The 23,610-nt window shown below is 35.2% G+C and overlaps 1 protein-coding gene across 2 annotated transcripts in view; it reads right to left on the bottom strand.

Annotated features, from left to right (window-relative positions):
• Positions 1-1,332: 1,332 nt before the first annotated feature.
• The window catches only part of LOC143228709 (CREB-binding protein-like), a 36,587-nt gene continuing 14,309 nt past the window's right edge, over positions 1,333-23,610 (bottom strand). The window contains exons 2-10 of one of the 2 annotated variants that reach the window (XM_076459994.1): positions 22,026-22,173; positions 18,366-18,512; positions 17,337-17,450; positions 16,784-16,949; positions 15,589-15,798; positions 6,754-6,906; positions 5,953-6,234; positions 5,485-5,808; positions 1,333-3,786 (exon numbers count right to left, since the gene is read on the bottom strand). In XM_076459994.1, coding sequence (XP_076316109.1) covers positions 3,073-3,786; positions 5,485-5,808; positions 5,953-6,234; positions 6,754-6,906; positions 15,589-15,798; positions 16,784-16,949; positions 17,337-17,450; positions 18,366-18,512; positions 22,026-22,171 — 2,256 coding nt within the window. In that variant the 5' untranslated portion in view covers positions 22,172-22,173 and the 3' untranslated portion in view covers positions 1,333-3,072. The remainder of the gene's footprint in view (positions 3,787-5,484; positions 5,809-5,952; positions 6,235-6,753; positions 6,907-15,588; positions 15,799-16,783; positions 16,950-17,336; positions 17,451-18,365; positions 18,513-22,025; positions 22,174-23,610) is intronic. The other variant, XM_076459995.1, reaches the window with a different exon arrangement.

Raw genomic sequence — 23,610 nt, 5'->3', positions numbered from 1 at the left:
ATTTATTAGTCACACAAACACTGACAACCCACAAAACCTCTATCAAACTTACACTTGTAACAAACGATTCACATTTATTAGTCACACAAACACTGACAACCCACAAAACCTCTATCAAACTTACACTTGTAACAAACGATTCACATTTATTAGTCACACAAACACTGACAACCCACAAAACCTCTATCAAACTTACACTTGTAACAAACGATTCACATTTATTAGTCACACAAACACTGACAATCCAAACTATATTTCCCAAAATAAAGTTTTTAAACAATGGTTTATATCTAAAATACATGTATAAACCATTGTTTATAAACTTACATAACAAGTTCCTCGAAGTCATTCTTTACCATAGTTCATTTTTAATAGTAGGTCATTGAAAAACATTAAAATGTAACCAAGTGTTACTGTTCAGTCTTTCTTACTTGTGTTTTTACAACACAAAAACAGTCGTTTGTCACACATATCTCTATAAACATGAAAACAAGTGTCACACATCTATATAAACATGAAAACAGAAGTTTGTCACACATCTATATAAACATGAAAACAAGTTTGTCACACATATCTCTATAAACATGAAAAGTTTGTCACACATCTATATAAACATGAAAACAAGTTTGTCACACAGCTGTATAAACATGAAAACAGAAGTTTGTCACACATCTATATAAACATGAAAACAGAAGTTTGTCACACATCTATATAAACATGAAAACAGAAGTTTGTCACATATACCCATTACACACGAAGGTTTTCACACATACCTATTACACATGAAAACACGAGTTTGTCACATATACCTATTACACATAAAAACAGGAATTTGTTAGCTGTGCCATCCTGTGTTTGAAAACTGTTCTGATGCAAAGAAAGAAGACATCATGCAGTAAGTATTTCTTCACTGGAGTGGGTGGCAAGATTTCAATTCGTGAGGAAGAATCTAACAAAATGTAATGAATGTAACACCAGTCGAGTTACAAGTCTGCTAACAACATTTCACAAATGTAATACCAGTCGAGTTACAAGTCCACTAACAACATTTCACGAATGTAATACTAGTCGAGTTACAAGTCCGCTAACAACACTTCACGAATGTAACACCAGTCGAGTTACAAGTCCGCTAACAACATTTCATGAATGCAGCATCAGTCGAGTTAGAAGTCTGCTAAAATTTCATGAATGTAACACCAGTCGAGTTAGAAGTCTGCTAACAACATTTCATGAATGCAGCACCAGTAGAGTTACAAGTGTGCTACGAATACACAAAAAATATATTGTAATAAAGATGATTTACTTATGAAGTACACACAACTCTGCAAAGCATATTTTTCATGTTTGCTTTTATTCAAACTTTTAATTTTAAAATGTATACAATATGTACAACCCCTCTTCAGTCCACTACCTGTGACCTCTCAATCAACTGTACAGGAGACACTGTGGAAGTGCAAAGCACATATTCCACCATACAAACCACTACACTCAACTAACTTGTAACAAACATCTCGACCCCTGTTTTGATGATAGAAAATAACTATTTCATGTGGCTTAAAATGAGATTCTGTTCTATATCTTCTCTCTCTCTCTAACACAACACTAGATAGAACAGCCGACACTTTCACCAGTTTCTACCCGATACACGGTTGGTATCAAATTATTAGAGAGAGAAGCCATGATTCTTTTCATTTTATTAATTGTTTACTAATCAAAGTCTCAATGATTTACCTTATTTCAACTCACTTTCAGTGGAATGTCACTATCAAGTAGATATTACCAAGTAAAAAAAATCAAAACAAAAACAGATGAAGAAAACTGACATTTGGGGTCCAGCCTCAATGACTTTTGTAAATACTGTATCATACTCTACTAATATTGTATTACTGTGCATTAACCGAATCATCGAAGCAAGTACTTCCAACCAATTTACACACAGTTTGTTCATGATTTCAAGAGTTGAATGAAAATAGAAGAAAATAACAAAACAAAATTCAAACACTGCTCATCTCTAAACGTAATATTAGGATGCTGTTCTACCTATACATGACCAACATATCCCCTGTAAACAAGATATGCATTTACCTTTGACATCAATAAAACAATTTGCTGTTGAAAGGAGTTTAACTGCACTATACTCTCTCATCTCTGGCTCTTTATTACTTATAACCTAAGTATAAAATATTAAAACACTAAATTTAAATCAAAAACATAGTCATTTTTTGTCACAAAGTGTCCATGGCAAGTCCAAAATAGAGTTCTTATATTACACACACATGCACGCACACACATACAAACATTCCCAGGACTCCTACAGTTTTTCTACAAATTTATTCAGCTGCTCCTGGGGAGTTATGTCGTCTCTAGAAAGGCTAGATTCTGGAGTCACCGTGTTCTGCAGTTGGTTTACCATGCCGACATGCGAAGAGTTGGGGTTTGACAGCTGGGTAAGCATCATGTCATTGGTAGAGACCATCTGATCGTAAGCACCTGCCATGGTCAGGGCCGGGTGAGGAGAGCGAGTCTGTGACGGATGGTGAGGAGACATTGCGTGTTGCTGGCGAGGAGAATGAATGGGCTGCGGTGACCTTACGGCGGGTGGGGAACGCATCAGTTGCTGGGATGAGGCAAGAGGAGCACCAGTCTGGGAATGTCCCATCAGACCTTGCTGAGGGCTCATGGGAGGGTGATTCGGAGAAGCAATCTGCTGTTTCAACTGTTGAGACTGCATTAAGAGCTGCTGCTGTTGATACGAAGGGTACTGACTCCCACCGTCCGGATGAAAGTTCTGCTGGTGAGGGTTAAAATTCACGGGCAGTGGCGGACGAGCTCGTGGGGTGTACATTGGAGGCTGGGGAAAACGCTGTTGCTGTCGTTGCATTGCTAACAACTGTTGTTTCTGAAACCACTGTTGTTGCTGATGAGGTGTGAGCTGCCCAGAAATACCTGGTTGTGCACCACTTGTTTGTCCAGTGACCATCATTTGTTGTTGTTGTTGCTGCTGCTGCTGTTGATGTTGTTGTTGTGCATTCCTATGTTTAATGAAGTAAGCCATGAGCTGAGGGTTTGTCTTTAACATCTGTAATACTTTCTGATGTTGCTGGGGTGAAGAAGGCATACGTAACATCTGCAGTAACTGAGGTAACCCTGAGGTACGTGAGCAGCATTTCGCTGCATACCAGGTGGGGGGCCCATGGCGACAGAAGGGTTGCCTGGAGCCGCACCCATCATCTGTGCTGGCTGCCGTATCCCCAACTGCTGGTCAGCCATTTGAGTCTGCTGTGGTGGAACTTGTTGAGCATAGGAGGGCTGAGGTCCATCCCATCGGTTGTTGTTTAATCCAGCCAACCTACTTTGGGCCAGCTGCACCATCTGAGGCTGTCCTTGGGTGTTAGGCATCAGAGTATTTGCATTTGTTGGGGATGGAGTCACGGGGCCACCTTTCTGGTAAGCTCCGGCACCAACCAAGTGGGGAGTCTGCTGTCTTGCTGCTGCAGCCTGTACTGCCTGGACAGCTTGGAGAGCACCTGCTGGTGGACCTACAGTTGTCGGCTTGAGTCCGACGCCTGGCGGGTGCACGTGGTTTGGCGTCGAGGCTTCCGACGACGGTTCACTCGAAGATGAGCCAGGCTGAGGAAGCTGACCTGCCACTGGTCGGTTCTGCATCGTGGCCATGCTTGCTATTCGGCGACGGAGAATCTGGGCTTGTTGCACTCTTTGCTGCAGTTGTTGCTGACGGAGCTTGTGTTTGATGTTTAGACAGAAAGGAACCAGACACTTTGCTTCCTGGAAAAGTAGACGTAATTACATAAAAGTTAGTCAAAAATCAAAATGTGATTTAACTTGCTGATACCCTGTGACACAAAAATACTCAATACAGATATCATAGTTGTTTTTTTAAAGAGAGAAAGAGTAGTCAAAAATTTATTATACTGTGAAACCTATCCAATGAAATAAATTAATTTATCGTACACACCGACAACAAGATAAAACTGTTGTTTTGCTACAAAGCTGCACAAGGGGCTATTTTCACTCTGTTCACCATGAGGAACTGAATCCCAGATTTTAATACTGTATGTCAGTATGCAGGGAACACAAGACAGAACCCATATTCTAACATTGTATGTCAGTAAGCTTACAAGTGGCCCACTGGGGTACACAAGATAGAACCCCAGGTTTTAACACTGTATGTCAGTAAACTTGCAAGTGGCTCACTGGGGAACACAAGATAAAGAAAAGAGCATAAATACTTTGAATACTTTAAGTTTAATGTTCCTTGAATACTGATTACCACTGCTACTAGTTCAGACCAGGACTGTAAACAATTCATAAAGTTTATTTTTACATAAATCACAAAACTAAACCAAAATTCTGAAAAAGTAGAACAAGTTATAAATAAACCTTTATTTACAATAATTACCTACAACACATCAAAGTTGTGAAAACAGATATACAGTTCTCACCTCATCAGTGGCCATAAGAATGGTTAGAACCTAATAACCTTAAACAGATAAAACTGAGTGACAGTTAGAACCTACTAATAACCTTACACAGATAAAACTCCGTGACAGTTAAGAACCTACTAATAACCTTACACAGATAAAACTCAGTGACAGTTAAGAACCTACAAATTAACCATCAATAAATGGTATTACATAAATATTTCACACAATCCCTTGGTGGTACAGTCATAATAATTAATACTACAAATACAAGTATTTTAAAAAGAAACTGTTTAGTGACTTCTAGAAATCACAAAAGGTATCCAGCAATCTAGAATTCCACAAACAACAGAAAACCCAGCATCAGTGGGTTTGGGGTTTTCAATAACAGAAGAAATATGTAGAAGAAAGAGATTCAATATTTAGAATAGTTAGAACAGAGTTTGGATCTATTAAAATAGTTCTTAATTTTATCAATATGGGATGTCTTCTAATTCTATATTATCTATTTGTGATGTTATAAACAAGTAATTATTTTATTGGTAATGGTAACTAGTATTTATCTATTGTTTCTTGTTTTCTACAAGATTTCTTCTGGTTATATCTAAATATTAACAATAATTACATTTTCTGATAATACTAGAAATATATAAATTACATCCTCTTTGCAAAGTTTTAGCTGTAGTTTCCACAGTCTCTATACATACAGGTGTTTTAAAAACCTTCCGACAGCTCTCGGTGTAGCGTCGTAGAATAATAAACTGTTTCTGTACATGTTTGTTTCAGCCATAAAAACAACAAATTAATGTAAGCAGACAGAGAAATGTTCCGTTCATATTAACACATTTAGGAACTTTGTTTTGGTGATCAGTGCATCTGATTATAACTAAAAAAACAACAAAATCTTAAACAATTTAAGTGAGTGAATAAACAGCTGAAATAACACATTTCTTTACCAGAAATGGTTTGGTGAATAAGCTTGCTATATTTCTTTCTGAGTACAACACGTATATTGTTTCAAAAGTTTTCAAATCCAACAAACCTGACAATGTCTTGCATGGTAGTAACACAGCGTAATGAGCTGTTTACAAACAGGACAGCCACCATTCTTACGCTTGCAGATTTTTGAATGTTGTACAATACGTTTCATCTTCTGACAGCTGGGCAGGCGACAGTTAGCATCACGACACTGACAAGCATGAAGTAAGGACTGGATGCACCTCTGGATGGACTGCCACCGAGACTCCTGCGGGTTAGCCTGTTTCTGGTCAGAAGCAGCAGAGCCGTCATCCAGGTCAAAACCGAGCTTTTCCATTTTATGAGGATGACCTTCTTTTTTGAAACAGGGTATACAGAGGTCGAAGTCCTGGATACAGAAAAAAAACTAAATCAGACATGTGCCTTTACAGTTTAGAAAATTTCACACAAGCCTAAATGAAGTTACTGTAGCTTTGTAACAGAAAACAAACAATACGTTCTTGCAATCCAAGTAAAACAAAGAGCTACATACGTCACAAACGGTACAGTGATATCTGGTCTCGACATGAGCCTTGCAACTGTTACAAGTGTATACAAATCGGTCTTGTCCTTGGTTGTGCAGCTCATACAACATGGCCATGGTCGAGTACTTGGCACGGCGCAACGAAGAGAACTCATGGTGTTTTTCTCGTGCTGATGTCAAAAAGGCATCTCTCCCATCCATCAGATCACAGTTGATCATAGGGTCAGGGTCTTGGATAGGTGGCAAACTAGCAGCCGCTTGAGCTGAATGGAGCCGAATTACAAAGAATACCTACGAGAGAGAAAATATGAACAACTTACAGTCAAGTGTGACAGATAATGCAGACAATTAAACTGACATGGATGCTCATCTATCAAAAGCCCAAGTTTTTACTGTACTTTCTGTTTGATGAGAAATATCCAGATTTAATAGTTTCAAGCTAATTGTTATTCACAGATGGCAGAATTCACAACTTGTTAACAGTAGAAATACTTCTGTTATGAGATATATATCTGAACACTCAATGACATCTACGTTTCATACCTGTTTCTTAACAGTTGTTTTATCACTAGAATAATAAACACCTGCTTTGAAATACTTATTACCCAAAGCATCTGTTTCAAACAACAGAAAATAAATCAGCAACGGTGAATTAAATATTTTCTAATGCTCTCGTTCTGGAATTCTTAGAACTAACCGGGAACTGGAATGAACAGTTTGGAATGTTGACCGAATATGAAAATTACATTTACTAATGTTATACATAAACGTTTTTAATAAATGATACCAGTTTTTTTATAATAAAATTACCTCCTTGTGTTTCTCCATGGTGGCATAAATCTTAGCAGACAAGTCATTACCCGTATTAGGGACATTCGATTTCTTGTTGTTTTTTCTTTGGGTGTTTTTATTTTTATTCGCCTTCTTGTTTCGACTACTTTTCTGTCCTTTTTTCTTTCCCTGCTATACAAAAAATTAGAAAGAAACTTTAAGTGAGGAGCCCTGGAAAAATTTAAAACTAAAATAACAATATGTACGAGTCATGTTATTTAAAACAACAAACATAACCCACAATAAATGTTGGTACACTCTTGAGTAATCTAGAAATGTTAAAAAATTAATTTGATACAGGAAGAGAGATGCACATTTTTAAATACCTTAACAACAATAATTAATCACCTAATACACTAAAAGAAATAGACAAGCACTTTACTGTACCTTCTCCTAAGTCGTCTAATACAATAAAAGAAATAGACAAGCACTTTACTGTACCTTCTCCTAAGTCATCTAATACAATAAAAGAAATAGACAAGCACTTTACTGTACCTTCTCCTAAGTCATCTAATACAATAAAAGAAATAGACAAGCACTTTACTGTACCTTCTCCTAAGTCGTCTAATACAATAAAAGAAATAGACAAACACTTTACTGTACCTTCTCCAAAGTCATCTAATACAATAAAAGAAATAGACAAGCACTTTACTATACCTTCTCCAAAGTCACCTAATACAATAAAAGAAATAGACAAGCACTTTACTGTACCTTCTCCTAAGTCATCTAATACAATAAAAGAAATAGACAAGCACTTTACTGTACCTTCTCCTAAGTCATCTAATACAATAAAAGAAATAGACAAGCACTTTACTGTACCTTCTCCTAAGTCGTCTAATACAATAAAAGAAATAGACAAGCACTTTACTGTACCTTCTCCAAAGTCATCTAATACAATAAAAGAAATAGACAAGCACTTTACTATACCTTCTCCAAAGTCACCTAATACAATAAAAGAAATAGACAAGCACTTTACTGTACCTTCTCCTAAGTCATCTAATACAATAAAAGAAATAGACAAGCACTTTACTGTACCTTCTCCAAAGTCATCTAATACACTAAAAGAAATAGACAAGCACTTTACTGTACCTTCTCCTAAGTCATCTAATACAATAAAAGAAATAGACAAGCACTTTACTGTACCTTCTCCTAAGTCGTCTAATACAATAAAAGAAATAGACAAGCACTTTACTGTACCTTCTCCAAAGTCATCTAATACAATAAAAGAAATAGACAAGCACTTTACTATACCTTCTCCAAAGTCATCTAATACAATAAAAGAAATAGACAAGCACTTTACTATACCTTCTCCAAAGTCATCTAATACAATAAAAGAAATAGACAAGCACTTTACTATACCTTCTCCTAAGTCGTCTAATACAATAAAAGAAATAGACAAGCACTTTACTGTACCTTCTCCTAAGTCATCTAATACAATAAAAGAAATAGACAAGCACTTTACTGTACCTTCTCCTAAGTCACCTAATACAATAAAAGAAATAGACAAGCACTTTACTGTACCTTCTCCTAAGTCACCTAATACAATAAAAGAAATAGACAAGCACTTTACTGTACCTTCTCCTAAGTCATCTAATACAATAAAAGAAATAGACAAGCACTTTACTGTACCTTCTCCTAAGTCACCTAATACAATAAAAGAAATAGACAAGCACTTTACTGTACCTTCTCCTAAGTCATCTAATACAATAAAAGAAATAGACAAGCACTTTACTGTACCTTCTCCTAAGTCATCTAATACAATAAAAGAAATAGACAAGCACTTTACTGTACCTTCTCCTAAGTCACCTAATACAATAAAAGAAATAGACAAGCACTTTACTGTACCTTCTCCTAAGTCATCTAATACAATAAAAGAAATAGACAAGCACTTTACTGTACCTTCTCCTAAGTCACCTAATACAATAAAAGAAATAGACAAGCACTTTACTGTACCTTCTCCTAAGTCATCTAATACAATAAAAGAAATAGACAAGCACTTTACTGTACCTTCTCCTAAGTCACCTAATACAATAAAAGAAATAGACAAGCACTTTACTGTACCTTCTCCTAAGTCATCTAATACAATAAAAGAAATAGACAAGCACTTTACTGTACCTTCTCCTAAGTCATCTAATACAATAAAAGAAATAGACAAGCACTTTACTGTACCTTCTCCTAAGTCACCTAATACAATAAAAGAAATAGACAAGCACTTTACTGTACCTTCTCCTAAGTCATCTAATACAATAAAAGAAATAGACAAGCACTTTACTGTACCTTCTCCTAAGTCACCTAATACAATAAAAGAAATAGACAAGCACTTTACTGTACCTTCTCCTAAGTCATCTAATACAATAAAAGAAATAGACAAGCACTTTACTGTACCTTCTCCTAAGTCATCTAATACAATAAAAGAAATAGACAAGCACTTTACTGTACCTTCTCCTAAGTCATCTAATACAATAAAAGAAATAGACAAGCACTTTACTGTACCTTCTCCTAAGTCACCTAATACAATAAAAAAATAGATGAGCACTTTACTGTACCTTCTACTAAGTCATCTAATACAATAAAAGAAATAGACAAGCACTTTACTGTACCTTCTCCTAAGTCACCTAATACAATAAAGAAATAGACAAGCACTTTACTGTACCTTCTCCTAAGTCATCTAATACAATAAAAGAAATAGACAAGCACTTTACTGTACCTTCTCCTAAGTCACCTAATACAATAAAAAAAATAGACAAGCACTTTACTGTACCTTCTCCTAAGTCATCTAATACAATAAAAGAAATAGACAAGCACTTTACTGTACCTTCTCCTAAGTCACCTAATACAATAAAAGAAATAGACAAGCACTTTACTGTACCTTCTCCTAAGTCACCTAATACAATAAAAGAAATAGACAAGCACTTTACTGTACCTTCTCCTAAGTCACCTAATACAATAAAAAAATAGATGAGCACTTTACTGTACCTTCTCCTAAGTCATCTAATACAATAAAAGAAATAGACAAGCACTTTACTGTACCTTCTCCTAAGTCACCTAATACAATAAAAGAAATAGACAAGCACTTTACTGTACCTTCTCCTAAGTCATCTAATACAATAAAAGAAATAGACAAGCACTTTACTGTACCTTCTCCTAAGTCATCTAATACAATAAAAGAAATAGACAAGCACTTTACTGTACCTTCTCCTAAGTCACCTAATACAATAAAAAAATAGACAAGCACTTTACTGTACCTTCTCCTAAGTCATCTAATACAATAAAAGAAATAGACAAGCACTTTACTGTACCTTCTCCTAAGTCACCTAATACAATAAAAGAAATAGACAAGCACTTTACTGTACCTTCTCCTAAGTCATCTAATACAATAAAAGAAATAGACAAGCACTTTACTGTACCTTCTCCTAAGTCACCTAATACAATAAAAGAAATAGACAAGCACTTTACTGTACCTTCTCCTAAGTCATCTAATACAATAAAAGAAATAGACAAGCACTTTACTGTACCTTCTCCTAAGTCACCTAATACAATAAAAGAAATAGACAAGCACTTTACTGTACCTTCTCCTAAGTCATCTAATACAATAAAAGAAATAGACAAGCACTTTACTGTACCTTCTCCTAAGTCACCTAATACAATAAAAAAATAGACAAGCACTTTACTGTACCTTCTACTAAGTCATCTAATACAATAAAAGAAATAGACAAGCACTTTACTGTACCTTCTCCTAAGTCATCTAATACAATAAAAGAAAAAGCAAATAAGACAAGCACTTTACTGTACTAAGTCATCTAATACAATAAAAGAAATAGACAAGCACTTTACTGTACCTTCTCCTAAGTCACCTAATACAATAAAAGAAATAGACAAGCACTTTACTGTACCTTCTCCTAAGTCATCTAATACAATAAAAGAAATAGACAAGCACTTTACTGTACCTTCTCCTAAGTCACCTAATACAATAAAAGAAATAGACAAGCACTTTACTGTACCTTCTCCTAAGTCATCTAATACAATAAAAGAAATAGACAAGCACTTTACTGTACCTTCTCCTAAGTCACCTAATACAATAAAAGAAATAGACAAGCACTTTACTGTACCTTCTCCTAAGTCATCTAATACAATAAAAGAAATAGACAAGCACTTTACTGTACCTTCTCCTAAGTCACCTAATACAATAAAAGAAATAGACAAGCACTTTACTGTACCTTCTCCTAAGTCACCTAATACAATAAAAGAAATAGACAAGCACTTTACTGTACCTTCTCCTCTAATACTGTACCTTCTCCAAAAGTCACCTAATACAATAAAAGAAATAGACAAGCACTTTACTGTACCTTCTCCTAAGTCACCTAATACAGTAAAAGAAATAGACAAGCACTTTACTGTACCTTCTACTAAGTCATCTAATACAATAAAAGAAATAGACAAGCACTTTACTGTACCTTCTCCTAAGTCACCTAATACAATAAAAGAAATAGACAAGCACTTTACTGTACCTTCTCCTAAGTCATCTAATACAATAAAAGAAATAGACAAGCACTTTACTGTACCTTCTCCTAAGTCACCTAATACAATAAAAGAAATAGACAAGCACTTTACTGTACCTTCTCCTAAGTCGCCTAATACAATAAAAGAAATAGACAAGCACTTTACTGTACCTAAGTCTACTAAGTCACCTAATACAATAAAAGAAATAGACAAGCACTTTACTGTACCTTCTCCTAAGTCGTCTAATACAATAAAAGAAATAGACAAGCACTTTACTGTACCTTCTCCTAAGTCATCTAATACAATAAAAGAAATAGACAAGCACTTTACTGTACCTTCTCCTAAGTCATCTAATACAATAAAAGAAATAGACAAGCACTTTACTGTACCTTCTACTAAGTCACCTAATACAATAAAAGAAATAGACAAGCACTTTACTGTACCTTCTCCTAAGTCGTCTAATACAATAAAAGAAATAGACAAGCACTTTACTGTACCTTCTACTAAGTCACCTAATACAATAAAAGAAATAGACAAGCACTTTACTGTACCTTCTCCTAAGTCACCTAATACAATAAAAGAAATAGACAAGCACTTTACTGTACCTTCTCCTAAGTCACCTAATACAATAAAAGAAATAGACAAAGCACTTTACTGTACCTTCTCCTAAGTCACCTAATACAATAAAAGAAATAGACAAGCACTTTACTGTACCTTCTCCTAAGTCACCTAATACAATAAAAGAAATAGACAAGCACTTTACTGTACCTTCTCCTAAGTCACCTAATACAATAAAAGAAATAGACAAGCACTTTACTGTACCTTCTCCTAAGTCACCTAATACAATAAAAGAAATAGACAAGCACTTTACTGTACCTTCTCCTAAGTCACCTAATACAATAAAAGAAATAGACAAGCACTTTACTGTACCTTCTCCTAAGTCACCTAATACAATAAAAGAAATAGACAAGCACTTTACTGTACCTTCTCCTAAGTCACCCTAATACAATAAAAGAAATAGACAAGCACTTTACTGTACCTTCTCCTAAGTCACCTAATACAATAAAAGAAATAGACAAGCACTTTACACCTTCTCCTAAGTCACCTAATACAATAAAAGAAATAGACAAGCACTTTACTGTACCTTCTCCTAAGTCACCTAATACAATAAAAGAAATAGACAAGCACTTTACTGTACCTTCTCCTAAGTCACCTAATACACCTAATACAAAAAAGAAATAGACAAGCACTTTACTGTACCTTCTCCTAAGTCACCTAATACAATAAAAGAAATAGACAAACACTTTACTGTACCTTCTCCTAAGTCACCTAATACAATAAAAGAAATAGACAAGCACTTTACTGTACCTTCTCCTAAGTCACCTAATACAATAAAAGAAATAGACAAGCACTTTACTGTACCTTCTCCTAAGTCACCTAATACAATAAAAGAAATAGACAAGCACTTTACTGTACCTTCTCCTAAGTCACCTAATACAATAAAAGAAATAGACAAGCACTTTACTGTACCTTCTCCTAAGTCACCTAATACAATAAAAGAAATAGACAAGCACTTTACTGTACCTTCTCCTAAGTCACCTAATACAATAAAAGAAATAGACAAGCACTTTACTGTACCTTCTCCTAAGTCACCTAATACAATAAAAGAAATAGACAAGCACTTTACTGTACCTTCTCCTAAGTCACCTAATACAATAAAAGAAATAGACAAGCACTTTACTGTACCTTCTCCTAAGTCACCTAATACTAAAAGAAATACAAGCACTTTACTGTACCTTCTAAAAGAAATAGACAAGCACTTTACTGTACCTTCTCCTAAGTCACCTAATACAATAAAAGAAATAGACAAGCACTTTACTGTACCTTCTCCTAAGTCACCTAATACAATAAAAGAAATAGACAAGCACTTTACTGTACCTTCTCCTAAGTCACCTAATACAATAAAAGAAATAGACAAGCACTTTACTGTACCTTCTCCTAAGTCACCTAATACAATAAAAGAAATAGACAAGCACTTTACTGTACCTTCTCCTAAGTCACCTAATACAATAAAAGAAATAGACAAGCACTTTACTGTAAAGTCACCTAATACAATAAAAGAAATAGACAAGCACTTTACTGTACCTTCTCCTAAGTCAGCACTAATACAATAAAAGAAATAGACAAGCACTTTACTGTACCTTCTCCTAAGTCACCTAATACAATAAAAGAAATAGACAAGCACTTTACTGTACCTTCTACTAAGTCACCTAATACAATAAAAGAAATAGACAAGCACTTTACTGTACCTTCTCCTAAGTCATCTAATACAATAAAAGAAATAGACAAGCACTTTACTGTACCTTCTCCTAAGTCACCTAATACAATAAAAGAAATAGACAAGCACTTTACTGTACCTTCTCCTAAGTCATCTAATACAATAAAAGAAATAGACAAGCACTTTACTGTACCTTCTCCTAAGTCATCTAATACAATAAAAGAAATAGACAAGCACTTTACTGTACCTTCTCCTAAGTCACCTAATACAATAAAAGAAATAGACAAGCACTTTACTGTACCTTCTCCTAAGTCACCTAATACAATAAAAGAAATAGACAAGCACTTTACTGTACCTTCTCCTAAGTCACCTAATACAATAAAAGAAATAGACAAGCACTTTACTGTACCTTCTCCATAGTCACCTAATACAATAAAAGAAATAGACAAGCACTTTACTGTACCTTCTACTAAGTCACCTAATACAATAAAAGAAATAGACAAGCACTTTACTGTACCTTCTCCATAGTCACCTAATACAATAAAAGAAATAGACAAGCACTTTACTGTACCTTCTACTAAGTCACCTAATACAATAAAAGAAATAGACAAGCACTTTACTGTACCTTCTCCTAAGTCATCTAATACAATAAAAGAAATAGACAAGCACTTTACTGTACCTTCTCCTAAGTCATCTAATACAATAAAAGAAATAGACAACCACTTTACTGTACCTTCTCCTAAGTCATCTAATACAATAAAAGAAATAGACAAGCACTTTACTGTACCTTCTCCTAAGTCATCTAATACAATAAAAGAAATAGACAAACACTTTACTGACCCTTCTCCTAAGTCACCTAATACAATAAAAGAAATAGACAAGCACTTTACTGTACCTTCTCCTAAGTCACCTAATACAATAAAAGAAATAGACAAGCACTTTACTGTACCTTCTCCTAAGTCACCTAATACAATAAAAGAAATAGACAAGCACTTTACTGTACCTTCTCCTAAGTCACCTAATACAATAAAAGAAATAGACAAGCACTTTACTGTACCTTCTCCTAAGTCACCTAATACAATAAAAGAAATAGACAAACACTTTACTGTACCTTCTCCTAAGTCACCTAATACAATAAAAGAAAAAGACGAACACATTGCTGCTACCAAATCACTGTAGTAATGACACAGTATCCATTAGCTATGCTATACAGAGACCGTGTTCACAGCTGCGCCCAGGCTGTTGCTAGATTGTAAACTTAATGTCCAATCACATAAAACGTGTAACGGTGTTTATGAATCACAGCCTCACTTTACTTGTGGTATCCAGTGCACGAGTTTTACAGTTTGGTAATATTGATTTTTGTCTAATGAAAGTACAAAGTCACAAATATTTTTTACAACTCTGCTGGAAATAATTACTTCTACACATGCTGAATCACGCAACATTTAAAGGTTTTTCTGAAGAGGTATAATATTATTTTTCTTTCTCAGTGTGTGTGTGTGTGATTTTCATGCTTTACAGCTCAGGCACAACTGATATAATCTTTTATTGTCTTTCAGCTTCAAAATGAAATCTGTGGTTACACAGGGAAGATAAAAAAAGAAAGTTTATAGACTTTCCTTTCAGTTACTCTGTCCAACTAACTAATTCTCCATAAGAATCGTCGGAGATGTGTAGTGTAATCGTAAGGTGTACAGTGTAATCGTCGGAAGCGTACAGTGTAATCGTCAGGTGTACAGTGTAATCATCAGGTGTGTAGTGTAATTGTCGGAAGTGTGTAGTGTAATCGTCAGGTGTACAGTGTAATTGTCGGAAGTGTGTAGTGTAATCGTCAGGTGTACAGTGTAATCGTCGGAAGTGTACAGTGTAATCGTCAGGTGTACAGTGTAATCGTCAGGTGTACAGTGTAACCGTCGGAAGTGTACAGTGTAACCGTCGGAAGTGTACAGTGTAATCGTCAGGTGTCTAGTGTAATCGTCAGGTGTCTAGTGTAATTGTCAGGTGTGTAATGAGTACCATTCTTAACAACTTACACTCTGACCACCTTCTCCTTCAGTTTCATCGTCTCCACCAGATGCCACTGCTGCTGCTGCAGAAGCCTCGGCTGCCTTCCTTTTATCTTCCTCTTCCTGCTCCAGCTCTTTGATGCAGTCTTCCATCACATTAGGCCAAAAATCTCCTTCAAAGTAAGCCAGTTCAGCTACACTTTTTATGTTATCCTCAGTGGCCTGTTTTAAAATATCCTGAAACACACACAAGTTTGTTACATTTACTGAAGACATACACAGATAATCACTACATTAGTACTCCACAACTCTTGCCAGGATATAAGAACAAATAAAGTACCTGGTTATGTAAACAGAAATAAATCAACATAAGAAATGAAACAACAAATCATTTTAAAGAATGCTTTTCCACCAAGCCACAAACTAATTGTAGAGAATTTATTTTTCGTTGCACTCAATACAATAACGATTGGTTCCCTCATTTGATACATTTGGAAATCTAAAATTTAAACTGTATTTCAATTAACAAAACTGTAAATATCTATCCAAAAGAGATATTTCAGTTTCAGCTTGTAATCAGAAGTTTCAAAGATATAGTTTTGTTACTAAAATGTATGTAGACAATATACTGGTCCAGCTTATTCTGTGGACTGTGGCACTAGGTCTTAAAATTTACTAGACAAGTTACCACTACACTCTTTTAAAAATTGTACTTGGCCAGTCCAATCTCTCAGAATGTCATTTGCTGAGGGTTTCTGTAGTAATTATTCACAGATTCCTGAAGAATTTATACTTAGGTAAGGTAATCTCTGTAACAAATATGATACTTGACTAGATTCTCTTCAGAAACAAGAAACTTTGTGAATGTTTGAATCGTTTATTTCTGAGTCTCAGTTTGTTTGTTTTTGAATTTCGTGCAAACCTGCTCGAGGGCTATCTGTGCTAGCCATCTCTAATTTAGCAGTGTAAGACCAGAGGGAAGTAAACTAGTCATCACCACCCACCGCCAACTTTTGGGCTACTCTTTTACCAACAAATAAAGGGATTGACCGTCACATTATAACATCCCCATGGCTGAAAGTGCGAGCATGTTTGGTGCAATGGGGATTTGAACCCCTTAAAACCACTGGGCCATGCCAAGCCCTGAGTTTCAGTACTCAAAAAAAAAACTGTACATTACAAAATAACATATTCATATCAACTTTGATCACCTAATACTCACTTTGTAATCCAAAACAACCCTTTCAATAATTCCTTTGTCCAACATCTTTCTGTACCACTCCTGTAATCTCTTTGGTTTAGGAATTTTCTGTTCTGGCGGATGGCAGTGGAACACGTAATCATCTCCTTCGCTGGGAGGACATGCCCAGATGTGTGCCATGGTGTATCTTGTGGAAACAGACAAGTTGCATCACATTATGGGACTGACAAACATCACAACAGTATAAGCACTCTTTCTGATTGGCCTTTGTTGTGTGAATAATCTCACAATATTAGTATAATTAAGGAAAAAAACACAAGAATCACGACACTTACATTTAAAAGAATATTGGTCTGTTGGTTATTTGTGACACAAAATTATAAGTTACTCAGAAAAAATGAACTTAGTAACAGCTGGAACATGAGAGAATTATTTTAAAAATTTTAATCTATTCCAAGAGACTCACAGCACTGGTGCATAGTTTGAATAAACATGGAAATATTTGTATCTTGATGTTTATCATCATAAGAAATCACCTTTTTTACACATGTTTAACAGCATTAAATCAGCTTACCCTAACTGTTTAACATAGTCTAAATATCCCAGGAGAATCTCGTGATAAACTGCTGTCCTGAACTGCTTCGGTCGAAAGAAATGTACACTATCAAGGTAAGCTATGTAGACTCTCCTATATAAACCAAAAGCTAGTATTAAAATATAAATAATCTCTTTTGACGATAGCTGTAAATATACAGTTCTACTAACTTTGTAACGATATGAAATCTCAAGAACAGACAACAATAATATTTAAATTGGAATAACAAATAACAGTAACTTTAATTTTCTATACTAGCTACCAAAAATACCAGAACCTTGTTCTATACCAGCTACACTATTCCAAATATTACATAAAACTAGCTCACGTAACATACTGCTAGACACAGCATCATTTTGTCTTCATCAATCACCCTTCTTCATCATCCTAATTAATGTAACCTTCCTTGATTTTTCATCCCACCTATCGGCTTCTGTTGCTATGTTTTTGTTTGTTTTTGCAATTTTTCTGAAGCATTATTTTATAGTCTTATTCAAACATGGTGTTACAAGTAAAAAGCCACTAACATGTCTTATTTTAATTTGAATGTTGACCAATATTTCAATTTCCTGAGTTAATTTAAAATCTCTTGAAAGACCTAATAAAAAACAAATAAACAAACAATCCAGACTATACTGAGATTTGAACGTTGAGATTTCCAATGAGAGTGGAACACCAACCGTTGAGCCACTTTCACATTCAATGTTTGAATTCCAATGTTAACAAACGTTAATTTAAAATATTATAGTAATGTGTTTCTGAAAGAGCTCGCTCTAAACAACTAAAAAGTCCTAACTGTTCTGGTATCTGAACACGAGATTTCTGCTTGAGGTTCGAGCATTATCAACACTATATTATACACACGCAATAGGGTTTTAACGTAACAAAATATTACCCACAATCAATTGATACACATTATGATATAAAACATAACTTTTATTACAATGAACTACTGTAGTGATTCAGATTGTTATCACATAGAGGTATCACAAATTATGAGTTTATTACCTGGTGTTTGGCATTGGACATTCAGAACCATATTCTTGAACATGCATACCAAAAAAACAGACTTCAAATCCATCTATTTCTTCAAAAGCAAAAAGTGCTTTGGCTCGGTAAGGAAACTGTTCTGGGAGTTGTCCGGTCTCTACATATCTGGGAGAAACATTTAAATAACTTACTTTGAATTTAAGGAAGGGAGGGCATTTATGTGTAACCATTTCATCAGCAAAATCCAACATTTATGTGTAACCATTTCATCAGCAAAATCCACTTACACAACAGAATGAAATAACAATAGAGATGAATACACAAAAACTACACATTTTACAAAAGATCTTTATAAACATGTGTAAGCAATAAAGTGATGTAGTGAGAAGTACTAACAATGTTTACCATAGAAACACACACCTGGTAGCAATGTTTACCATAGAAACACACACCTGGTAACAATGTTTACCATAGAAACACACACCTGGTAACAATGTTTACCATAGAAACACACACCTGCTTCTCATTCCTGGTAACAATATTTACCATAGAAACACACACCTGGTAACAATGTTTACCATAGAAACACACACCTGCTTCTCGTTCCTGGTAACAATATTTACCATAGAAACACACAACTGGTAGCAATGTTTATCATAGAAACACATACCTGGTAACAATGTTTACCATAGAAACACATACCTGGTGACAATGTTTACCATAGAAACACACACCTGCTTCTCGTTCCTGGTAGCAATGTTTATCATAGAAACACACACCTGGTAACAATGTTTACCATAGAAACACACACCTGCTTCTCATTCCTGGTAACAATATTTACCATAGAAGCACACAACTGGTAGCAATGTTTATCATAGAAACACATACCTGGTAACAATGTTTACCATAGAAACACACACCTGGTAACAATGTTTACCATAGAAACACACACCTGCTTCTCGTTCCTGGTGACAATGTTTACCATAGAAACACACACCTGGTAACAATGTTTACCATAGAAACACACACCTGCTTCTCATTCCTGGTAACAATATTTACCATAGAAACACACAACTGGTGGCAATGTTTATCATAGAAACACATACCTGGTAACAATGTTTACCATAGAAACACATACCTGGTAGCAATGTTTATCATAGAAACACATACCTGGTAACAATGTTTACCATAGAAACACATACCTGGTAACAATGTTTACCATAGAAACACACACCTGCTTCTCGTTCCTGGTGGCAATGTTTATCATAGAAACACACACCTGGTAACAATGTTTACCATAGAAACACACACCTGCTTCTCATTCCTGGTAACAATATTTACCATAGAAACACATACCTGGTAACAATGTTTACCATAGAAACACACACCTGCTTCTCATTCCTGGTAACAATATTTACCATAGAAACACACACCTGGTAACAATGTTTACCATAGAAACACACACCTGCTTCTCGTTCCTGGTAACAATGTTTACCATAGAAACACACATACCTGGTAACAATGTTTACCATAGAAACACATACCTGGTAACAATGTTTACCATAGAAACACACACCTGCTTCTCGTTCCTGGTGACAATATTTACCATAGAAACACACACCTGGTAACAATGTTTACCATAGAAACACACACCTGCTTCTCGTTCCTGGTGACAATATTTACCATAGAAACACACAACTGGTAGCAATGTTTATCATAGAAACACATACCTGGTAACAATGTTTACCATAGAAACACATACCTGGTAACAATGTTTACCATAGAAACACACACCTGCTTCTCGTTCCTGGTAACAATATTTACCATAGACACACACCTGGTAACAATGTTTACCATAGAAACACACACCTGGTGACAATGTTTACCATAGAAACACACACCTGCTTCTCGTTCCTGGTAACAATATTTACCATAGAAACACACAACTGGTAGCAATGTTTATCATAGAAACACATACCTGGTAACAATGTTTACCATAGAAACACATACCTGGTAACAATGTTTACCATAGAAACACACACCTGCTTCTCGTTCCTGGTAGCAATGTTTATCATAGAAACACACACCTGGTAACAATGTTTACCATAGAAACATACACCTGCTTCTCGTTCCTGGTAACAATATTTACCATAGAAACACATACCTGGTAACAATGTTTACCATAGAAACACACACCTGCTTCTCATTCCTGGTAACAATGTTTACCATAGAAACACACACCTGGTAACAATGTTTACCATAGAAACACACACCTGCTTCTCATTCCTGGTAACAATGTTTACCATAGAAACACACACCTGCTTCTCGTTCCTGGTAACAATATTTACCATAGAAACACACAACTGGTAGCAATGTTTATCATAGAAACACATACCTGGTAACAATGTTTACCATAGAAACACATACCTGGTAACAATGTTTATCATAGAAACACATACCTGGTAACAATGTTTACCATAGAAACACATACCTGGTAACAATGTTTACCATAGAAACACACACCTGCTTCTCGTTCCTGGTGACAATATTTACCATAGAAACACACAACTGGTAGCAATGTTTATCATAGAAACACATACCTGGTAACAATGTTTACCATAGAAACACATACCTGGTAACAATGTTTACCATAGAAACACACACCTGCTTCTCATTCCTGGTAACAATATTTACCATAGAAACACACACCTGGTAACAATGTTTACCATAGAAACACACACCTGCTTCTCGTTCCTGGTAACAATGTTTACCAATGTTCTCGTTCCTGGTAACATGTTTAGAAACACACACCTGCTTCTCGTTCCTGGTAACAATGTTTACCATAGAGAACACACACCTGCTTCTCGTTCCTGGTAACAATATTTACCATAGAAACACACAACTGGTAGCAATGTTTATCATAGAAACACATACCTGGTAACAATGTTTACCATAGAAACACACACCTGCTTCTCATTCCTGGTAACAATATTTACCATAGAAACACACAACTGGTAGCAATGTTTATCATAGAAACACATACCTGGTAACAATGTTTACCATAGAAACACATACCTGGTAACAATGTTTACCATAGAAACACACACCTGCTTCTCATTCCTGGTAGCAATGTTTATCATAGAAACACACACCTGGTAACAATGTTTACCATAGAAACACACACCTGCTTCTCGTTCCTGGTAGCAATGTTTATCATAGAAACACACACCTGGTAACAATGTTTACCATAGAAACACACACCTGCTTCTCGTTCCTGGTAGCAATGTTTATCATAGAAACACACACCTGCTTCTCATTCCTGGTAGCAATGTTTACCATAGAAACATGTGCCTGGTAACAATATTTACCATAGAAACATGTGCCTGGTAACAATATTTACCATAGAAACATGTACCTGGTAACAATGTTTACCATAGAAACACACTTCTGCTTCTCATTCCTGGTAACAATATTTACCATAGAAACATGTACCTGGTAACAATGTTTACCATAGAAACACACTTCTGCTTCTCATTCCTGGTAACAATGTCTACCATAGAAACACACACCTGGTAACAATGTTTACCATAGAAAGACACACCTGCTTCTCATTCCTGGTAACAATTTTTACCACAGAAACACACACCTGGTAACAATGTTTACCATAAAAACACATACCTGCTCCTCATTCCAGGCTTTACTTCCATAATTTTCTCTCCACTAGCTACCACTCTAATTGTGACTTCTGCTGAACCTGCCTCTTTCTTTTTTAAAAAGTTGTTTACTCGGTTTTCTATATAATTTCCTAACTTCGTCTGCTGCATTCCTAAATGAAAACAACTCATAAGTTAAGCAACAGTTTAATGAAAGCATGCTTGATTAGACATGTGTTGACCAGAGCCACAATACTTAGCCTGACGAAGGTAACACTACTGTAATGTTATTAATGATTTATCTATACAATAAAACAGGTCTGTTAACCTTTATACACCTCAAGAGAGAAATGTTATTTTGTTAATGTCGTGTCAAAGAAAGAACTCCACAATGCTATGTGAATATATCAGTAGTCTACAATAACAATTCATAACTGATATGCAAACTTAGGCTTACTGCTTATAGAAACTGATTAACCCTTGACTCATTGTGAGAAAACATTAAAATGGAAAACCATGAGGGGGACATTCTAATCTGTCAATTGCCATAGATCATTATGATTCCTGACTTGCACTCAAAATTCTAGTAAACTACTATTTAATGAATCAATGTCAATAAGTCTGGTATCAAACTGTACACATTACAATTCAAACTTTCATCTTGTACATGAGTTAATTTCTTAATCTAACAATAAACATTCAAAGAACATGCCTAAATATTCAGTTTTTTGAGTCACATGGTACACTGAAGGAAACACATGGTTAGAATTAGATGTTTGTGATCTCAAAATACAAAGTCTACAGTTTTGTACCAATTAGTAACTCAAATTACTAATGTTATCCTGCTGTAATATAAAATAACAATTTCATAGAATTTCATTTCTTTTCATTTTGCAGAAATATGACTTATCTCCTGAATAAACCATGGTGGCCACATTCACCCTTTTCCATTATTGGAAACAGTCCCTTATATATATTTACTTTAATATATTGCATGGGAATAAGCAATCAACACCTTAAAATGTTCCCCTAGTGGTTTTCTCAGCCATTTTAATCTGTCAAAAGGCTACCACGTTCTTTTGAACCAAGACTTTGAGAAAGTGGGTTATATCTTTAGTTTGTTCCACGTTTCATACCTTTTAAAACTTTAATAAATCCCAGTTACTAAGCTTAATAAATTATAGTGAAATTCTATGGTATCAATATAGTTCTTTGATAGGTTGTTAAGGCAGAGTATTCATGATGAATACTTTGAAGAATATACAGCAATTGTCTGTTGTGGAGACACAAGTGTAGAGGACAACGTTTCGAAAGTCTTCATCTTCAGGTCAGTTATTTACATCTACACGTTATAATCTGTAGTTATTTACATCTACGCATTATAATCTGTAGTTATTTACATCTACGCATTATAATCTGTAGCTATTTACATCTACACGTTATAATCTGTAGTTATTTACATCTACGCATTATAATCTGTAGTTATTTACATCTACGCATTATAATCTGTAGCTATTTACATCTACACGTTATAATCTGTAGTTATTTACATCTACACCTTATAATCTGTAGTTATTTACATCTACACGTTATAATCTGTAGTTATTTAC

This window comes from Tachypleus tridentatus, chromosome 10, assembly GCF_004210375.1.
Source record: "Tachypleus tridentatus isolate NWPU-2018 chromosome 10, ASM421037v1, whole genome shotgun sequence".
Classification (NCBI taxonomy): Eukaryota; Metazoa; Arthropoda; class Merostomata; order Xiphosura; family Limulidae; genus Tachypleus; species Tachypleus tridentatus.
The sequence above is the reverse complement of the archived record's forward strand: the minus strand, read 5'-3'. Positions and strand labels throughout refer to the sequence as shown.